This window comes from Copadichromis virginalis, linkage group LG11, assembly GCF_057382275.1.
Source record: "Copadichromis virginalis isolate Kocher_CV1m ecotype Utaka linkage group LG11, C_Virginalis_male_GT1.1, whole genome shotgun sequence".
Classification (NCBI taxonomy): Eukaryota; Metazoa; Chordata; class Actinopteri; order Cichliformes; family Cichlidae; genus Copadichromis; species Copadichromis virginalis.
In genome coordinates this window covers 10,819,338-10,839,447 of record NC_140628.1, presented here as the reverse complement: position 1 = coordinate 10,839,447, position 20,110 = coordinate 10,819,338, and the positions used below count along the sequence as shown (strand labels likewise).

The window sequence follows — 20,110 nt, the reverse complement described above, 5'->3', positions numbered from 1 at the left end:
ATTTGTTCACATGCAAAAGCACTTTTAAATCAGTTGAAAGCGACCTTTCGGAAAGGCTCACCTTGCATTTCTGTTTATGCGCATGTGTTTGTTCCTCATGTCTGGGTTTTCCCCCATTTAGCTCCCACGTTCACCTCCTCGCATTTATTCCATGCCTCCCCTCTCTGTCATGTGCGTTGTCACCCATTGTCACTTCCCTGTTCCCTTGTTAAGTCAGAGTGTCTTAGTCTGCCTTTTTTCCTGTTTTATTTTGACAGTCACGTGGTCTATGTTAAGCGTGTTTAGTGTTGCTTCCCCTGTGGCGTCATGTTCGGTTGTATCAGCTGTGTTTCCCATTTGTTTCCAATTCCCCTGATCACGTCCTGTCTGTATATATTGTGTGAGTTTTCCCCCGACCTTTGTCGTCACATCTGCTTTACCCGTGGCTCTCCTGTGTCCCTCCCGTGTTTTCAGGGTTTCTCTAATGCTCAGATTTCTCTAATGTCTTTCCCCCAGTTCAGGCGTTCCTCTGTTTAGTTTGTTTTTTATGTTTCTCCCCGTTGGGTATGTCTGCCTTAATAAACGGCACGCTTCAGTTAATTCCTGTTTTCATTTTTTGTGGTCTGCATTTGGGTCCTCACAAAAAACACACGCCTCGCATGTCAACTGCATTGTTCCTTCTTTTACATAAGTTCTTCAGTTATCTGTATGATGTTTTAAACATTTCTTTGCATTGGCTTATACTCATCTCATTGAGGATACTGATGAAGAGAAGAGTGATCTCCAACTGTAAACTGCAAAGTGTGCAAAGGCCAGAAACAACAATCCGCTGCTTGGAATATGGCAATAAATCTCTCCAAGAACTTTGCAAAGGTTCCATATAGCAAAGGACGCACATAGAAAGTGATCCTCAAGCTGAGTGTGTTTCAGCACCATGCAAGAAACAAAAGCTTGATTTCCAGCAGGTGACAAAAGCACGAGGTTTCTATGGAAGCAACGCTGTTGCCACAGTATTATGTAGTATGTATTAAGTATTATGTGTTTTTTACCAACTAACAGTACATGAAGTGAAAGAGCTTGTGTTCTCATTAGGAAGAGGACTTTTACTGCTATGTAGGCACATATATAGTTTAATAATATACATTTAACTGGCAATCACATGGGTGAAACTGCATCTCAGACAGTGCAAATTAGCACAAAAGTAATGGAGCAATGCCCCAGTGCAAGTAATTACTTTCTATAAGTAATGTATTGAATTAGAATAAAAATATTTTAAAATACTGTAATGTAAAACATTACTTTTTGGGGGATAAATGACACCAGTGCTACTCATAAGCAGTGAAATGCATTCCCAGTCAGTGTGACACTATAATGTGGGTCAATTCAAAATGGCTAGAAGCCCAAAATGGGCAGTGATGAGTTTTAAGGAGCAAAACTAATAAAGATTTCATATTTTAGGCACCCTTTAGAGACCATATTAACCTAGTTTTTGTTGTTAGGTTTGAGGCCTACTTATGGGTATTGCCTAGAAAGAAACTGTAATTTAGGTTGGCTCTATCTAGACATATCTATGACACTAAAACGGTAAACTGGTAAACCCTTTGCTGACTACCAATTCAACGGGGAGATAAATGATTGTACTGATTAACCAAATAACTGACAGGAGGAAACAAGGCCCTTCCCTTGACTCCATCCTCACCATGCTGGATGATCCCATGTTCAAGAAGCCTCCGCCCCAGCTGTTCAGCCTCCTCCCTGGTTGGCATCTCCCCCTCCTGCAGCAGCCAATCGATGAACTCTGAGGCTACCAGCGTCCGCTCAAACGACTTGCCTTCCTCCTCTCTGGTTTGCAGTAGGTTGTTCTCTGTGTTCATTAATCTATGGAGAAAATTAGAGCGAACAGAGTAATGAAGTTGAGACCGAGGGAAAGGAGTGATAGTGGGGTGCTGCAGAGATGAAACGGCACATTTGGTGCACGTGGTGCACCTGGCACCGACAAATTTATTTAAAGTTACAGTGATTTTACATAAAAGTCTCACCTAGCTGTTGGAAAATAAAGTAAGGTTTTATGGAAGCTACGAGCCTTTGGTTGAGTGAAAAGTAAACTTTCTTCAGAGGTAGTTCCCTGTGGAGAAAACCTTATAAACCAGCAACTCTGGTCATTCCTTCACTCTCTAATCTTCACTTTCAAAATGCACAAAGCCTGTGCTGTAGCTGTCTCCAGATTAGCACATGAGCAGTGTGCATAAATTCAAGCCATTCCTTAAACCTCATATATCAAACCTACACGATTACAAAGTAAGTACACTGAGGCAAACCTTCTGGATAAGCTTCACTGATAAATGGAGGGTTGTTTTTTGGAATCAGCTGAGTTGAATGTAAAGGCACAAGATTTAATATAGTTTCCACAAAAACACAAAAAACAAAACAAGGATTGCATTAAACAGGTGTTGTAGTCTGTTCTGAGTGGCACCCGGTGACAGACTCAAACAAAAACAGGCATGTGCACGCCTGTAAGGAGCAGAACTGTCGACTCGTTCGCTATCCCACTTTCTCAAAACCACATTCACACCTGTCACTCACATGCAAGCACTCACCAGCCTATACACTTAAGCAATGCCATCAAAGAGCTGTGCAAGTTACAGGGGGCTTTCTGCCATCTGCATGTCAAAACATATGCTTAAAATGAAATACAGCCTCAAAGATGTATTTTCTACGCTGTTGGTCCTGTTCTGCTGGCACAAAACGTATTCCCACATTCAGTTTTAGTGGCTTATCAATCATTCACTGAGCGGTTAATATCACAGCCTGGACTGTGTATTACACACAGATATCATGCATGAATGAATCAGCAGTTTGGAGATTTGTATAAATAATCATAATATTCAAAGAACTTATTCAAAGAAGTAATAATTTCAACATCAGATGCATCCAAAAGCTTTGGGTGATTTGGCTCCAGACTAAGAATCAGCCACTAACTTAACATTTGATCCAAGCAGGACAGAAGAACTAGTGATGGGATAATCTTTAAAGCTATATTAATTTAACTATGGAGGAGACAGTTTCCGTAAGTCCCTACCGGATCAGCGACTCAGTGATGAGATTAAACCCGAATCTGGAGATGACAGACATATTAACGAGAGCTCCTCTGGGCTTTTTTTCCCTTTTTTTTTGTAGAGTTAGAAGAGAAGATGTCACTCCCATGTCTGTGTAGTAACTATTAACTATTTCCAAAGAAACCATCAGATTAGTTTGGCTTAACCAAAGCCAAAAAGCTGTTCAAACCTCTACAGACAAGTGTGCAACTATACTCAGCCAGGAAATTGGCAACATAACCCAAATGCAAAAAGGCACTGGTATAATATGTAAGTTAATGAGCTTTAAACATACTGACAGGTTAAGTGTGTCTCTGTTTCTTGCCTTTATTCTAAGCTAGGCTATGCACTCTATTGCTATCATTGGAGAGTGGCCTTCTCATCTAATTCTCAGAGAAGAGCAACTATGCCAATACATTTCCTGCCATGCATTTATTTATTCGCTTTTTGTATAGGCAATCCACAGTATATCATTAATCAGTATATGTAGTAAGCAAGTTTTACCTGGCACAGACAAACCTCCTACTCTTTCAACATCTCGATGGAGACAAATTAATATTTGATTGGAAAGCTTTAGCGACAAAACCATTAGTCTCCTGACAGAACAGGTTCTGTGCTAAGTAACACAAATAGAGAGACTAATGAAAGAAATGAAAGTAAATGGAAAACTAAATGAAATCCAACTCAGCTGCAGGATGTGAAAAGCCGCCTCTATAAAAAAAGCACATTCATGCTCTCACTGTGGTTCATTAAACTTTGACTGACATCCACAGAAAACCGAAACTAGTCAAGAGAAGAACTATGACGTCACTGAGTTGCTCACAGGGACATAGTGTTATCCTCAAATTTCAACCTTTGGGTTGAGTGAAATATAGAACAAGTGCAAGCCCAGTGTTGCTCAAGTCTTTAGTCATTTAAGGTCACTGGCTGGTTTAGATGCAGAATTTTGAAGGATTGGTGGCTTTACTGGAATAAACTGCTATGGCTCACATTAGCAGCAAACATCATAACATGCTGTTAAAAGAAATGGACACAATGTTCCACAAGATCTGTTTACACAATGCAATTTAATCCATTTTAACAGGTAAAGTCAACAGATCGTGTTATGCTACCTCCAAGGGACAGGCTCAGTGAAGTGAACTCTGAACTTTGAATAGTAACCACTTAAGTAATAGAAAGGACTATGACGCTTTGCATACACATATAAATGGATCATGGAAGCATTAAGTGGAACAAGAGGAGTTGCCACGACCCTGATATGAACTCAGAGTGTCTGTTCAGTCAGTTTACCTAACTCCGAGTGACAAACACTGAGACTTGGCATTTCCCTGCTTTTAAATTTAGTCTTTCATATGGGTGGGGTAGTGATGACTCTATGGCCAAAGAATAGCTTTTAAAGGATGCAACACTAATGGTTATGTAAGATGGGCATGGTGAAGTGGTTTGCATTTCTGTCTCCCACAAGAACCTAACTGGTTTGAATGTATCTTTGTGTGACGGGCATCCTGAAGTCCAAAGGCGTGCTGATTACTGGCCTTCTAAACTGGCTGTAGGTGCAAACAAGAGAGTGAGTGGTGGTCTGCACCTATGATGGGCCGATGACCTGTCCAAGGTTTAGCTCTTCTTAGGGTTTCTAAGAGAAATATAAAGAGAGAATATCTTGTTCTTGTACTTTTAGATTTAACAGCAGCATTTGACATAACTGATCACAGTATTTTGATTGGCAGGTTAAGGTCTTAAGTGAGCATCTCTGGATCATCTCTAGAACGGTTTTCTTCTTACCTCAGATTTTTATCAGTTGCTGCTGACATGTTTATGTTCTCATCTGCCACTTTGTCATGTGGTGTAAACCCAAGGTGCAGCTCTGTTTGCACTACAACCACTTAAGACACATCTTGCGTCTCATATAATTGTTATGCAGATGATATCCAGTTGTATACTTCTTTCTCTCTAACAAATGTTGCAAAAATATCTGTCATTCAAGACTGTATTGATGCTATAAATAACTGGGTGACAGCTAAGTGTCTTTCACCTACACTGGGAAGACTGGTTCTCTTTTGTGTTCCTGACAGCTTTGTTCCCATTGTGATCAACAACCTTGTGTATTTATGAATAAAATGACTGAACCTATGGTGAACATTTGATGATGTACATTTGACTAGGCTCTTCATTTTGATAAACATTAATAGCCTTGTGTGTGACTGCCTCAGTCGAATGGTGTCTAAATCAGAATTAGAAATGATTATTCATGGCTCTGTTTCCTCACAATTGGACTATTTTAGTACACTGGCCTCAGTAAGTCATCTTTGAATCACCTACAGATGGTCCAAAATGTGACTGTGAGGGTACTTAGTAGGTCCTCTAAGTTGTCTCATTTGAAACCAGTTTGAGATTTAGGTGATCACGTTCAGAGCTTTGGATGGTCAAATGCCTGCTTACATTACCAAACTCTTTCTCCCAAATATAAGGTGCAGGTCCCTGAGGTCTTCTGACCAAAACCTGTTGGTGGTTCCTTGTTACAGACTGAAAACTAAAAGAGACTGTGCATTCGAGGTTGCAACTTCTAAACTATGAATGCTCTTCCACTGAGATCTGTGGACTCAACTTTCAAAGAGCAGCTCAAGACTTAATTTGTATAGACTTGCTTTTAACTAGTGGATATTGCTGTAGTTTATTATTAGTTTTGCGGTTTTTTTATTTCCTCTTTTTATGAAGCACTTTGTGATCCTTATCTTGAAAGGTGCTATGAATTATTTTACTTACTTTACCCACCTGCCATCTTATCATGAGTCACGCTATCACAGAATATGAATGGGATTGCAGCAGTGAGGGGTGGTTTTTGGCTGAGCTGCAGGATACCAGGTGGGGCAGATTAATTCAGGGAGCAGTGCCAGGTGGAATGATTGGCTCACCTGCTATAAGTTGCTGATCAACTTCTCTCTTTTATGTATTAGCGTGCAAGGGCTGAATGGGGCGGATGCACTTTTCTCCACTGGGCATGCTCACACAAGTGGACCTTGTGGAGTTTATGCAGTTATGGCTACTTACAGCTTAATAAACTAAATGCATGCACTTCCTTTACACAGACTGTGTAGCAAACACATTATGTGAATGACACCCTGCAGTGCCAAAAAAAACCTTGTCATATCAAATAACCTTTACTTCTACAGTCCTAATCTCAGGCTCTTAAATGAAGGATTAGTTTAACACCTTTACTATGACATAAGTTCACTTTTGCAATGCTGTACTCCAATCTTTTTTTTTGCCTCCATCCTAAAAAGTTTGATTCCTTTTTTGATGAATCTTCCTCTTTTAATCACTTATTATTACGACTTCCTACTGAAACAAAACAAGATTTTCCACCACTGGAAATGTCACATCTCCTCGCAAACATAAAGCAGTGACCACACTCACAGCTATAACTTGTTATGTTAAGGAATTAAAGGTTGTGTGTCTCTGACAGGGAAAAAAACAAAATATAGGTTAAGCATGATGGATGTCTGGAATGCGGAAAAATGGTCACCAATAACGGAAAGTATATACAATTTGCAGCTGAAGTAGAAAACATGTAAAACCACCAGTACACTGAGTGAGCGCTGTGGTTCCTTGAGGCTGACCAGGCTCAGACTGAAGGGCGGCCTTGGGAATGAAAAGCAGTCTCTGCTTTTGAAACTGGTGTGTTTTATAGACTTGACAAGTCCTGTGAAATCAACAAACATCCCTGCCTGCCCTTATCTCGTTGTCTGTACGCACTGATGTGGCAAACGTTGATGAAAAAACATGAAAAAACTCCTGCATGAACGTGGGGAATGACAACAGCAGCGCACAGACAAGAGATTGTATCTTACATCTTGTAATGTACCTAGATTAAATCTCAAATGCTGGCTAAGGTGATCTGCATCAAAGCTGTGCAAATGAAATAATTTCTGTAAAATTTTCATGTTGGCACAGCGTCCTTCCACAGTTCAAAGACATGCATTAGGTTAGGGTTTCCACATTCAAAACTGCGTCTCTCTGCGTTAGCTCGACAGACCTTTATCCTGCCCAGAGTGTACCCTGTCTTTCACCCTTTGACAGCCTGAATAGGCTCCAGCCCCCTATGACACCAAACAGCTGTTGTGTGTGCACCAATGGGTAGAAAACCCACCATCCGTCACCAAAGAACATAACTCACAGGTGCTCCAGTGAGGCTACCAGAAACTACTGCAGGTGTGAATGTATGTGAGGATAGAGCAGTGTTAGGCTAATCTCAAAAAGGCTCAAATTAAGCATGTAGGTGCATTCTATATATATTTGACCTGTTGCCAAAGGCAGCTCGAGATTAAACCGCCAACCCTGAAAACAGTGGGCAGCCTGCTCTACCACCTGAGCCACTTGAATTCAGCTACTCAAAGGTAATTTATTATATCAGAGATCTACATGAGCATGATTATCCTCTGAAACTCTGGGCTCCAAAACTGTGCAGTTTGGGTGCTTCAGATGAGACACTCATCATAAAATATTTTACTGTAATTAATCAAAATTGCACATGACAGAATAAACAGTTTTTGTCAAACAACGAGTCACTAACACTGATGTTTTTGAACCTAAACATTTCAGCTACAACTCTGGATGGTACTTTGACCCTGAACAGGGGTCTCTAAGGTGGAAGAGGTTAAATTCTGTAGAAATTCGGGCATAATCAACAAGAGTGCAAATGCACACACGCACAAACAGCTACATGATAAACAACGTTTTAAAGTGTCCCCTCTGTCGCTTAGGAACTTCTGTCAAAATAACTTCTTGTGGTTTGTTTGCAGTATGTTGTTTATGTTGTTTTGACAGTTGATGGTATCACAGATCAATTAACGTGTGACAAGAACTGTTTATTTTCCAGTAGAAGAAAAAATAGACGTAAAACTGGCTGAAGGAAAAAACACAAAGCTATTTTAATGTACAGAACTGTGCAAAAGTCTTGAGCCAAACCATTTTTATATATGTTGCTGGAAAAATTAGAAATAGGTGCAGTGATTTCTAGATGTTGGCTGCCTTTTGTTCTGTTCTCTATTAAGATGATCCCACACTGCTTCAATAATGTTGAGGTCTGGGCACTGAGGAGGCCTATGGATGTCTCATGGTGTTTCATTGTCTTTTTATCTATCCAGGTATGCTTTTACTGTATTGGCATTGGTGTTTGGGATCATTGTCATGCTGAAATATGACGCTTTTGCAAATTTAGACACTTTCCAGTTTGTATTGCATGGTGGAACACAATCTGACGGCACCTTTCTGAGTTTATCATTCCATTGGTTTTGCCAAGATCTTCAACATCACCGGCTGAAATGCAACCCAAACCATGACAGAGCAAATTGTTGGAATAAAAACACTATTTTTTATCTGCCAAACTGCGTTCTCGTTGGCATTTTTATAGAAATAGGAGGAAAACTGGCAGATAATAACAAAGTGCCTAAAGATACCATGTAAAATTAGCCCTTTGTTAAGTTTTCGGGTATGTGTAGACACACTGGTTCATCCCTTGAGTTAGGTGGTAGTTTTATGCTTGCATGATTCGTAGCTCAGCGTTTTGTGGTTTAACAGACAAAAACCATTACTAAGAAAATAGTCAGAGACAAGAACTGCACTGAAAATGAGTGAAAAAAATTAAAGCAGCATATAAGGGATTAAAGTGTGGCTCAAGACTTTTGTGTAGTATTCTGTTAGTAAAGCCTTCTTTTTCTTCTGTGAAATGTTGTCATGATCCTGGAGTTTTGACCGAACACTTTGGGTTTTGCACTAAATTCTTTATTACTTGATGCTCCTTTGGGTTCTTAGTTTGTTTATTCTGGACGTTTCTCTTCAGTCTGGGGTTTGGGTTTCAGTTAGTGTTTTGCTTTCTTGTCTCTTCTCTAGTCTCATGTGTATTGTGTTTAGTTTTGCTTCCTCTTGTCCCATTGGTTAGATTCTCTTCACCTGCACTTGTATTTCCTACAGTATTATGGACTTACTGTCACAACTAAAATAAATACCAAATTGAGTTAATTCTGCTCTGAGTCTGAATTCGGGTCCTCTTCTAACTCCATCCCACGACAGGTGTCTTCACTGAAAAAAAAGATTTATGCTAGAATGTCTTCCATCTTATTTTACTGTGCTAGCCTGGCAAACTATAACTGAAATGAATGAACAGATAATTCTTGTACTAAAAATGCCTCATGCATCCTCTGGCAACCACGAATGTCTATAGAAAATATTGTTCATCTAGAAATAAGGATGTTTCAACCATTTTTATATCCACTTATCAAACTTGTGGGAGCCTAACCCTGAGGCCATAAGGATGAAACATCCTGGGCACTTTAGAGATGAGTCAAGAATTTTTTTAATAAACGAATCAAAGTATTATATGGTACGATGTGCTGTATAGAAGCCTTATAATAAAACCACATTCCTGACAGCTTGATAACTTCTGCTGTGGTCGTTGGTTCTTGTGTATCTTAAGTCTCATTCATTTCAGTTGTGTAGTGTTTACAAGTGAAGTGATTACCAGGAACTAAATCATAGATTGTTATGAAAACAGGAAGCGTAGGGACAACAACCTTCCCTCAGTGGGACATGAGTGCACTTTGCACTCAAGCACAAGAGACACAGAGATTTTTTTTGTCATAAGTGCAGCAGTGAAGCAATTCAACCACTAGGATAAGTGTGTGTGTGTGTGTGTGTGTGTGTGTGTGTGTGTGTGTGTGTGTGTGTGTGTGTGTGTGTGTGTGTGTGTGTGTGTGTGTCCTGGACTGCACCGCGGTGATTACATAAACACATAGCTTTGAGGGCTGAAACGACAGATGTCTCCCCTTGGAATATTTCTTTCTCTTATGCAATAACTGTGTTTGTGTGTGCTGTCTCAGGAACACATAAGAAATAGGTCTCTGTTAATAACAGTGTGCCACTGTGTTAGGGCTGCCACGATTTGTCGACTAGTCACGATTACGTCGACTATCAAAATCGTCGACGACTGATTTAATAGTCGACGTGTCGTTTGAAGCTTTGTAAGATCGCAAAAGACGCAGGAATAATAGCAGGATTTAAGAGTGTAATAACGGACTGAAACAGAAGATGGCAGCACAGCATGTACAAGGATGCCAGCTGCCGTTAAACCCCGAAGAAGAAGAAGCAGCTGTGTCCCAGAATTCATAGCGCGGCCCAGCTTAGTTTCCAACAATGGCGGTAGCTAGTTAGTTTTAATATTACTCTTATTATTCTTTCTGGGTCACAAAATAAACGTTTAACATATTTTCAGGCGAGAATGTAGCTGTGTAAACCTCAAATATCTGCTCAGTTTATCAGGACACCACATATTTTCAAAAGCGCTCCGACGTTTTCGGAAACGTCTGTTACCCACTAGCTCGATAGCTAGCCGGGGGCTAGGTCACTAGCGCCGTGAGAACACCGGACTCCCGGCAAATTGTTTTCAAACCCACCGCCGTCTTTCGCGACTCAGGTTAAATATATATGAGTCACTTAGATAAATTAAAAATGTTATTGTTTGGCTTTTTTTTTGTATTTTATTTGTTCCTGAGTAAATCGGTTTGGCTGAGATTAAAGTTATAGTTTTTACACAGCTGAATAAACGTCAAGCAGACAGCTGATTATCAGAAGTGTGAGATGCTGGAGAATATACTCCGGTGTCCTGTTATATTTTAGATAGCAAGGAGTTTATTAAACTTTACCGAAACAATCTGCAAATTTCATTAAAATTGAATAAACTATCATCTTGTCTTTATTTTTAGTTAGCACCTTAAAAGCTTAAAGCTGTAAGCTAATGATAGTTATATAAGAGCAGATGCTGCTGGTGCAATAAGCTGTAGTTTTATGTCCAGTGGATGATGATCTGATTAGTCGACTAATCGCATAGATAATCGGTGACTAGTCGACTATCAAAATAATCGTTTGTGGCAGCCCTACACTGTGTACAAATTAAAAGCGGCACAGGAAGACTACAGTGCACAAGTCCAAAAAAATAATGCCACATACACACGCGAGAGGCAGAAAGGAAGAGTTTGGTGGTTTTTTTATATTTATAAATTGTTAGTCTCCTATTTACTGGAAAAACAACACGGTTACAGAGCTGATCATGCTATTTGTGGCATCCCCCCTTTAAACCCAAGCGCTCCTCTAAATAAAGCTATGACTCATCTCTATATCCTCTAATTTTCCTAACTTTGCAGGCTTTTATCACAAAAAACAGGCATGCTCAATGCAGTGTCCTCTAATCTAACTGAATCGAATTCAGCAGCAGGACAAATTTTCTAATTAATGGGGGTGGTATGTCAGATGCACTCAATCAGCATGCTGTGCAGAATGACATAGACTAACAAAGAGATACAGAGGACAACCGGAAATGTGTGGATGGAATGTGGCACAGCTTTCCAAGTAGCCATGAAGCTCCAAAAACTGAAACCACATATCAACATAAAGTCACAGTTCACCATTCATGCTATCAAATGCTTTCACAGCTGCGGCCTTTAAAGATGACCTACTAGGTTCATTTCCAAGCCCAGACTAGAGGCTTTGCATGATGTACAGCACAAAATATTCCTAATTTATCTTGTTCTGAGCCTCGGTGCAGTCCCACAGTTTCTGGGAGGAAAAAAAACAAGTAATTTTGCTTCCCATGACCCTCCCTGTAAATCAGCTTTCTTGTGAACAGCTTCTCTTCACAAACAGGTTTGACAAGCAGCTAGTTTGAGCTGCTGTGCCTAAAATGAGCCACAGAGATAATCATCATGTTGATCAGAGAATTCATTTGCGGTATGCTTAACATTATGCACCAGAGGTTTAACATTCTGGGAAATTTTTCATCTACCTAGGAGTCAAATCGGGAAATTGATGCTACTCTTGAGCTTGTTTTATAACTAAAGCTTGACCCAGAAGTCCATTTGCTTAGTGTTAAGGGCCAGATTTACTAACGTATGCACCAAACACAGTATTGTCTGTATTTACAAAAAGAGCACAGTGAAAAATTACATGTAATCGTTGGGAATGGTTTCTCAATGCCAAAATATAGGGAGGGCAATATTTAAATCAAGTATGTAAACTGATTTACTAACGTTTGTGGCATGCAATTTGCTGCTGATAGTGACAATATGTATTAATGGAAAAAAAAATCATCTTTTGTTTTTAAATATGAATTTAACTGCATCTGTGTTTAGCAAACAGTGCAACTTTGGTGACTTACCAGTAAAACCAACCACACCCATGAGCACTGTTTAGGGATGGCACACATTAAATGCTATTTTGTCCTGTTTAGTAAATCTGACTCTAACACTGGGAAAGGGTAAATGGCAAAATTTGCTCAATCAAGAATCTAGAAAATCATCCCTGAAGTTCACTGATCAGCTCACTCAGGTTCTGCTGGCTACAGAAAAACTTCACAACTGGGAAGCTAATTACTGAGAGCATATCTTCTCACCTTTACACAGAGACTTCCTGGTCTTTATGCAGATATAAGAACCTTCTTCTAATCTAGCACTTGGTGTGAAAGCAAATGCAACACAGTATCCTTAATGCTACATTTTAAAAAAGGTAAAACAGAAAAGTTTATTTGTTCATACTTTTCATAGATCCTCTGGCCCCTCATAAACACCTTGGCTTCATTATCCAGCGGGAATGTGCCGTCATCCTTCCGGAAGCGGTAAAACAGCTTCATGTCTTTGAAGTCCCGGTGCTCGTCACACACTGAACGCAAAAAGAGGCAAAGAAAGTTAGATTAAAGGGCTAATCTGCAAAAACACTGCCACATTTTTGTTTACTCTCCCAACCAGCCGAGATGTGGTTTACATATTTGTCTGTCCAAACTCAGTTACTAGCTTAAACTTCATTTTTGGCAGACAGAAATGAGTATGTCAGAGGGATATCTCAGGCTGAGCAGTTTGGAGACAAACGGCCAAGATTCAGATAGCCTGGAAATGTACAAAGGAGGGATCGTGGATGGAGGAGTAGTAATAAAAATGAATGCTCTGCCTTCCAGTAATACTGTCTATGTCATGGCGGTGGGTCTGTGACCCAGCATTTTGAGCTTATTTTGTATGTCTGATTTCTTATGATGTATTAGAGTAATGGTAAGTTCTGGTGTTATTATTAGTATGCCTTAATTAGGTTTCGTTTAGCTAAAGTTTTTTCCATGCTCTGTTTCCTGTGTAAGTCTCTCCTCCTCTATGTATGATTTTAGTTATGTCTGTGCCTCGTTCCTCTTATCTGTTCCCATGTTCCTCTCCTTGCGTATAATAGTTAGTTTTGCTTCCCCTGTGGCGTCATGTTCATGTGTCAGCTATGTTCTCCATGTGTTTCCGCTTCCCTCATTACCCTTCTGTGTATTTAAGTCCTTTATCATCCTTTGTTCAGTGTCAGTTTGCCTGTTGAGTTCTTGTCATGTTTTCAGGTTTTTTCATGTTCATGTTTTTATCATGTTCAAGGTTTTGTTGTCTGTCACCTGAACCTTTGCCTAAGTGTGCATCTACCTTTTGTTTAGTACCTTTTCCCAGCCACAAACAAATGGCTCGCTTTTTGTTTAATTATAGTTTCATTCCAAGTGTCTGCATTTGGGTCCTCTTCCTCCCTCCACACAGGCTGCCATTACAAACGGTGACATGTAAAATGCATACATGTAGCACGTATACATGTAGCATGTATAATGTCAAATGAATTGGTCCTAGCACAAAACCCTGTGGAACTCCATTGTTATTATTAACCTCCATTATTAACCTTAGTGTGTGAAGCTCCATTTACATTAACAAATTGGAGTCTATTACATATTGCTGTATAGTATCTATTCTATTTTATCTTACCCTATCCTATTGTGTTTTTCTTAACTTTTACTGCTCTTAAACTTGTACTTACTGCCGTGACCAAAAGATTTCCCACATGTGGCACTAATAACGCTTATCTTATCTTATCTTATGATTCAAACTGCAGCACAATACCTTGTAATACTTGTGGCATGCTCTAGTCACTGTAATAAATTATTGTGGTCATAAGTGTAGTACACTGCAATGAGGTTAAGCAGGACAACCACAGAGGTCATACAACTACTCTTTAAAGAACTTCTGAGACAAAATAAAGGTTGGTGATTGGCCTATAATTAGCTAAGACAGCTGGGTCAAGTTACTCAAGACTCTAAATAAATGTTGGTAGTATTTCAAGTAGCTTTACGTAATGATACATGTTGTCGATGAAACAGCTAGTCATGAAGAAAAGAGGACGATCACAGAAGATCCATGTAGGTATTGAAGGAGGTCATGCAGAGAGATGATGTGACAGAAGAGGATGCTAGGAATAGTGTGAAATGGAGGAAGATGATCCACAAAAGGTGAACAGCCGAAAGAAGACCAAAGGTTCTTGCTACCAGTTCAGCAGCCGACCATGTCTGAATGATGTCCGTCATCATTTGGTGACTTATGATCAGCACTTATAACTTTCTAAGTTATACATTATAATATCATAGTGGCTCTTACCTTTTTTAATTTTCAAGTTACGTTTTTCAAACATTTGCGTCCAATTTTTCCATAATAAGTATTTGGTGTATTTTATTTTTAGGCATGTTAACCTTCATTGGACAAGATGGTACAGAGAGTAGGAGAGTTTGAGGGGAAATGGTCTGGGTCAGACTTGAATCCAGGCCCCTGTGACATGGATTTTAGCCTCGAGTATATCACAGCTAGCTATAGCACCACCCAGCCCATAAATTCCTGAGTTATGGCCAATGAGGTCACAGTGACTTGGCCCTTTGACTTCTGAATTCTAATCAGCTCATCATTGAGTCCAAGATAACGTACTTGGCAAATGTAATGGAATTCCTTCCCTTTCTGTGATACTGCAGTAACACGGTGACACTAAGGAACCCGATCATCAAAACCAGTTCCGATCATGAAGTCTGTAAATTTCTGCAGAATTTGCAGACATTTAAAAGAAACTGCTTTAACGAGAACCCCCAAACAATGCCTAAATAACAACATGGACAATTGTTGACAAAGAGCCACTACAGGAAGCGGCTGTTAGAGAGTGACTGAGAGAACCCAAAGCCTATAATGCAGGCAAACGCTGTCTTCATGCAAAGAAACACAGATGCACACAGAGAAACAAAAGCTGTCCTGATGTTTTCTTTCAGACTGTATAGAAGCGTTACAGGATCACAGACTGGGTTTTGACATTCGGTCATTAATCTATAGCCTAGTTTCTATACGTTGGCTCTGTCTAAGTAATAACTTAAGAGGAAAAAGGCCTCTGTCAGTGGTCAAATGTGAAGCAGGTATGAGACGCTCCACTGGAGCCAAATTGGCCAGGAGACCCAGAGAATCATCCATTAAGAGGGACGGCTTGTTCCCAGAAAATGTCAGGAAGAAAACAGAGGGTGAGAGAGGGACCCTTGCTGTTATAGAAAATGGAAAATCCACTCTCACACGCATACACTTTCTCACAGAAACAAAGCTCTACCGTGGTGAATGATGCTCTGGTCTAAAAGTTTCTGCACAATCTTGATGGCCGTGTCTCGATCTGAAGCTTCCTTGTGTTCGATTAGCCAATCAATGAGCTCCTTAGCTACAAAGCAGTTCGGGTAAGTCCGGAGGTGGTGCCTCCGGTCCTTGATCACCTTCGCCTCATGGAGCCGCAGCCTGTAAACAAGTAGCAGAGGGGAAGAAAATCTGACTTCAGCACAAGTCCTTAGAAATTACACCAGAAATTGGGTTTTTTGTTGTTGTTGTTGTTTGTTTTGCACCTGAAAGGGTGCATTGATTTTGTAACATATAAAGAGACTGTAATAACAGTGAGGAGAGACCAGAGCAGCATGGTGTATCATTTTACACTCATTTTGCTCATATTGTTCTAAAACAAACAGCTAAGCACTGTTGCTGACTACATGTCCTGATTTGGTTATCGATGTGAGGGTATCACAATTGAAATTTAAAGTGGAATGAAAACACAGCAAATGCATATTTTTGGTTTGAGATGAAACACAGTATTCAAACACTATCTGCAGGGATTTATAAGGTTGACTGCATGATCACATGATGAACCTCTCAAGCCAAACTTAATTTCCATCATGGGCCAGATACCGCCCACTTTGATCTTGAGATCAAACCAGTGAAACTCCTCCTTATGCCAGTGTAAAAACATTTAAATAAACATTTAAACCCTGAGATCTCTTGATATAAGAAATCAAAGTGTTAGTTCAACAGTACATCTCGGTTTTCTGCATGATAAGCTTTGGTAACCCATTCCCACACTGTCCTGCATACATAAAATCTAAAGTTTCAAGTTTCTTGTTTTTAAAATGTGAGCGCACTATAAAAAAAAGCAAATGTGGACATTTCTATAGTAAATAGTGAAAAATAAGAACTTCTCTGTCATTTAATTGTTTATTTAATAACTTTTCTGTAGCTGGGAAGACTTATTAGTAAAACCTATGAAAATACAGTTAAAAAGTTAAAAATCAATGCACTTGTTCACATTTTTGAAAGCTATTGAGTGGGCTGGATTGAAGTCTTTGCTGGGCTCATTCTGGGCCCCGGGCTTTATGTTTGGCACCCCTGGTGTAGATCCTTCATGTGCTGGCTTCACAGTGACCTCTAGCTGAACCTAGGTATTGTGAAACAGTCCACCAGTCTTAGCCAAGCTTCCTCCAGCTAGCTAGTTCCACTTCATGCTGAGTCTGTATGCAGCTGGCTAGCATCACGCCGGATTAGCTATGACAGCATTAGTCCAAGCCGACCCAACTCTACTGCCAAGACTCACGATGGGCAAACAAGCTCCTCTGAAAAACTTGGAGACTTTGCATCCATGCAATCCTGACATCATCCTCTCTGTGTATTTAGCTCCGGTCTAATCCTCACATAAATTCAACTCGAGAGGAAGCAGAAAGCAAAGTCGTTTCATTTCTTTAACTTGTGCTGAATCACACAGTAACAGGGAGAAGCTTTTCTCAAAGAGTCTTTGCCTACTGGCATGCTGAGTCCCAGGCTGGAAGCATTCATGAACACTTAATAACCATCAGACTCAGCCACAGTGCAACACATTATCTATTCACAGCTATGAACTGGTCACAAGACTTACTACAACAGCTGCATGTGCCTGTTCTTCCATATAGCTGCTTCTCTGTCTGTTTTTAAGCCATCTGCCTGAAACAGATCTGTTCTGTGATACAAGGAGTCAACACGATAGAGCACAAACAAGTGATAACATATTTTAAAACAGTCTGCTGTTATCAGTAACGGAAACTGTGTCATTCATGTTCCATGAGCTTGACTCATGATAAAGTGAGCTAACAAAGGTGTGGGCACTGCTTGCTCTCATCAGCAAAGTGTAATCTTATACTTATGAATGCTGCGGTTCTCAGACTGAAAGGGAATGTGACGTTTTTAAATCTCTCATTGCGTTTTGTATGAGCAAACACTCCAGGACAAAGCTAAAAAAACAAAGGAATTGCAGCCAAACACAAAAGGAGAAAGTCAGACATTAAACTGTCCCGTGTGTAAGAGTGTTTCCAGGATTTTTTTTTTTTTAAATAGGATGCAGCGAAGGGAAACCGAGAAGGACCATGGGTCATGTTTAATCAGAAAACTCTCATTAATAATATGAAACAAAACAAATTACAAATATTCACAAGCTACAGTGCTGTCCAAAGGTTTTGGCATCCCTTATCTCCTTATATTTTGCTTCCAAGGAGCCAGACCTAATTGTATTTTTTTAATTGGTCTTGAGCAATAGTTCTCCAGGCTTTCTGAAGGTCTTTCAAAATTTTTCTTTTGACATTGGTTGCTTTGTTACCCTCATTTTCACTTTAGTCCTTGTATCGGAGGAATTTTTTTTTGTCTGTGAAGCTACTTAACACTGACCTTTGAGTCATTCGAGTATAAAATATTCTGTCCCTCCTGTTATTTCTAAGGCATGTTTTTTATAAGTTTGTTATATGCAGTGGCGTGTCTAGAAAATTTTTGTTGGGGGGGCCAGGTAGGGGCACAGATTTGGAGAAGGGTGGCAGATTTAATTGGCAGATAATGTTTTAAAAAAAAATTCTACCAACCCTTAACCATAATTCAATAATCCTATAAACCTAATAACCAAATGCACTTTTAACTCTTATTAGAATGAGATTTTAACCACTACGGTGCAAAGTTTTTAGATACTGCGTTGATAAAGTACAAGAGATACAATCAGTGCTTTGTCAGTGTTTACTCAGCAGTCAAGGACAGCAATATTTGCATAGTATTTTTACTGACATATAGTGCACATATGTTTTGGGCAAAAACATTTTTGAAAATTAAAATACGAACATTTGTAACAAACAATTGACAAATTAGCCAATGCCAATGCAAAACTTTATCTGCCTGTTAAAAAAAGAAGATAATCTTCTCACAAACTGGTGTTTGATTTTGAAACAGGAAAAAAGTGGGGAAACAACTGAAAAGACTAACATTTGAATGAAACCTGAAAGCAAGTAAATACTTTCTATGCTGCCTTATCGTAAACTTTGGTAATATTGATAAAGAACAACACTGGCTGATGATAAAATACAGTCAGCTGGCATGGTGACACTGCCAGTATTAACCTGCAGGGCTGGACTGGGACAAAAAAATTGGGCATTTTTACTACAGACCGACCCACCAGGTAGTAAAGCCATAAAGACTTTGACTGAAAACAAACCCTGTTGTGACAGTGATGTACAGTCTTGTTGGTATATGTATGATTTCTATACATTTTACGTCAGATAAAAACTTTGGTTGTAAGATTTAGATAATTATTTAATAAAAACTAGGTATTTTAAATGAGAATAAGAAAGAAAAGTATTTCTTTGTGCCCACCTTTCCCTGTTAATGCCCTACCTGGCCCCCTGGCAAAACTTTGCTAGACCCGCCCCTGCACAGTTACCAGCTGTCTGCTACATAAAAAAGGATCCTGGTGTTATTTGTCTCTCAGAAACAGTTCATAACTTCCCTTCAACTCATTCATGTCACCTAAAAGGTAAACCTGTTTCTCCATCACCTGTTCAGCTCTGATGGTTCAGTAAGGACATCTCCTGGTTTCATCTTCATGTTTCCCTCTCACCACATATCTAAACAGACATCATGACCAGCAGCTTTACAGCTGTGGCTCCAGCAAACATCAGCTGATACTAGAAATTAATATTAAATACATTCTAACAACAGCCGATCAAGCTTAAACGTGCTGCTGTTGTTTAGCGCAACATCTGCTGGTTTCCTCTTTCTGGCGCAAAGTGGGCGATAAACAAGAGAGAAAAGCCGATCAGCTGATCATTGATCAGTTTCATGATTGAAGTAGCAACAGGAGAGGGAGGGGGAGAGAATGAGAGAAGAGGCAGCTGTGCAGCATAAAGACAGAATAAATCCAGTTTTGTGTCTTTTTTCCATTCTAGCTAAAGTCCGGGACAAACTGCGTCTCTTCTCAGCTCAATACGAAACGTGTAATATTTTCTCTGAATGAGGGACCATTCCATTTTTTTAAGGAGCCGTTGGCAACTCTACTAACCTTATGAATAAAATAAAGTTCACTATCAGTAACATCATAGCACCCACCCAGCTGTATAAAAACTCCGTCAAACTGGCTAGAACGCAGTATGAGTTATTGCAACTGACAGTAAAAAGTCAGCAACATGAAAATAAACTCCACCTAAACTTGGTTTATATCTGACCCAGATAGACTGCAGGTCATAACTTCTTACCTGAAGTTCAGTTCACCTGACACTCGGACTGGTGGCTGCTTCGGGTCTCTCCTCCTGCCTCCCCTTCCCTCATCCACCTGTTGCCTCTGTGGAAGCCCCGTCATAGCCACCACCAAACAACGGAGTTATTTCTACACATCGACCTGCATCTGGCCAATCCACCACCTCTCATTGTTCATGCCATTACAAAAAAAATAAAAAATAAGTCACTGGGGATATGCCCGGTATGCCCGATGGCCAGTCCAGCTATGTTAACCTGCAACCAAATCTGCAGCCCCATACAGCAATGTTACGACTTAGATTATATCTTATAACGCATAACTCTTATGTTAGC

General features: G+C 39.8%; 1 protein-coding gene across 1 annotated transcript in view; it reads right to left on the bottom strand.

Moving 5' to 3' along the window:
* deptor (DEP domain containing MTOR-interacting protein) overlaps positions 1 to 20,110 on the bottom strand; it is a 42,970-nt gene that overhangs the window by 12,544 nt on the left and 10,316 nt on the right. The window contains exons 3-5 of the mRNA XM_085473124.1: positions 15,534 to 15,712; positions 12,656 to 12,779; positions 1,679 to 1,857 (exon numbers count right to left, since the gene is read on the bottom strand). Of these exons, the coding sequence (XP_085329250.1) occupies positions 1,679 to 1,857; positions 12,656 to 12,779; positions 15,534 to 15,712 (482 nt within the window). The remainder of the gene's footprint in view (positions 1 to 1,678; positions 1,858 to 12,655; positions 12,780 to 15,533; positions 15,713 to 20,110) is intronic.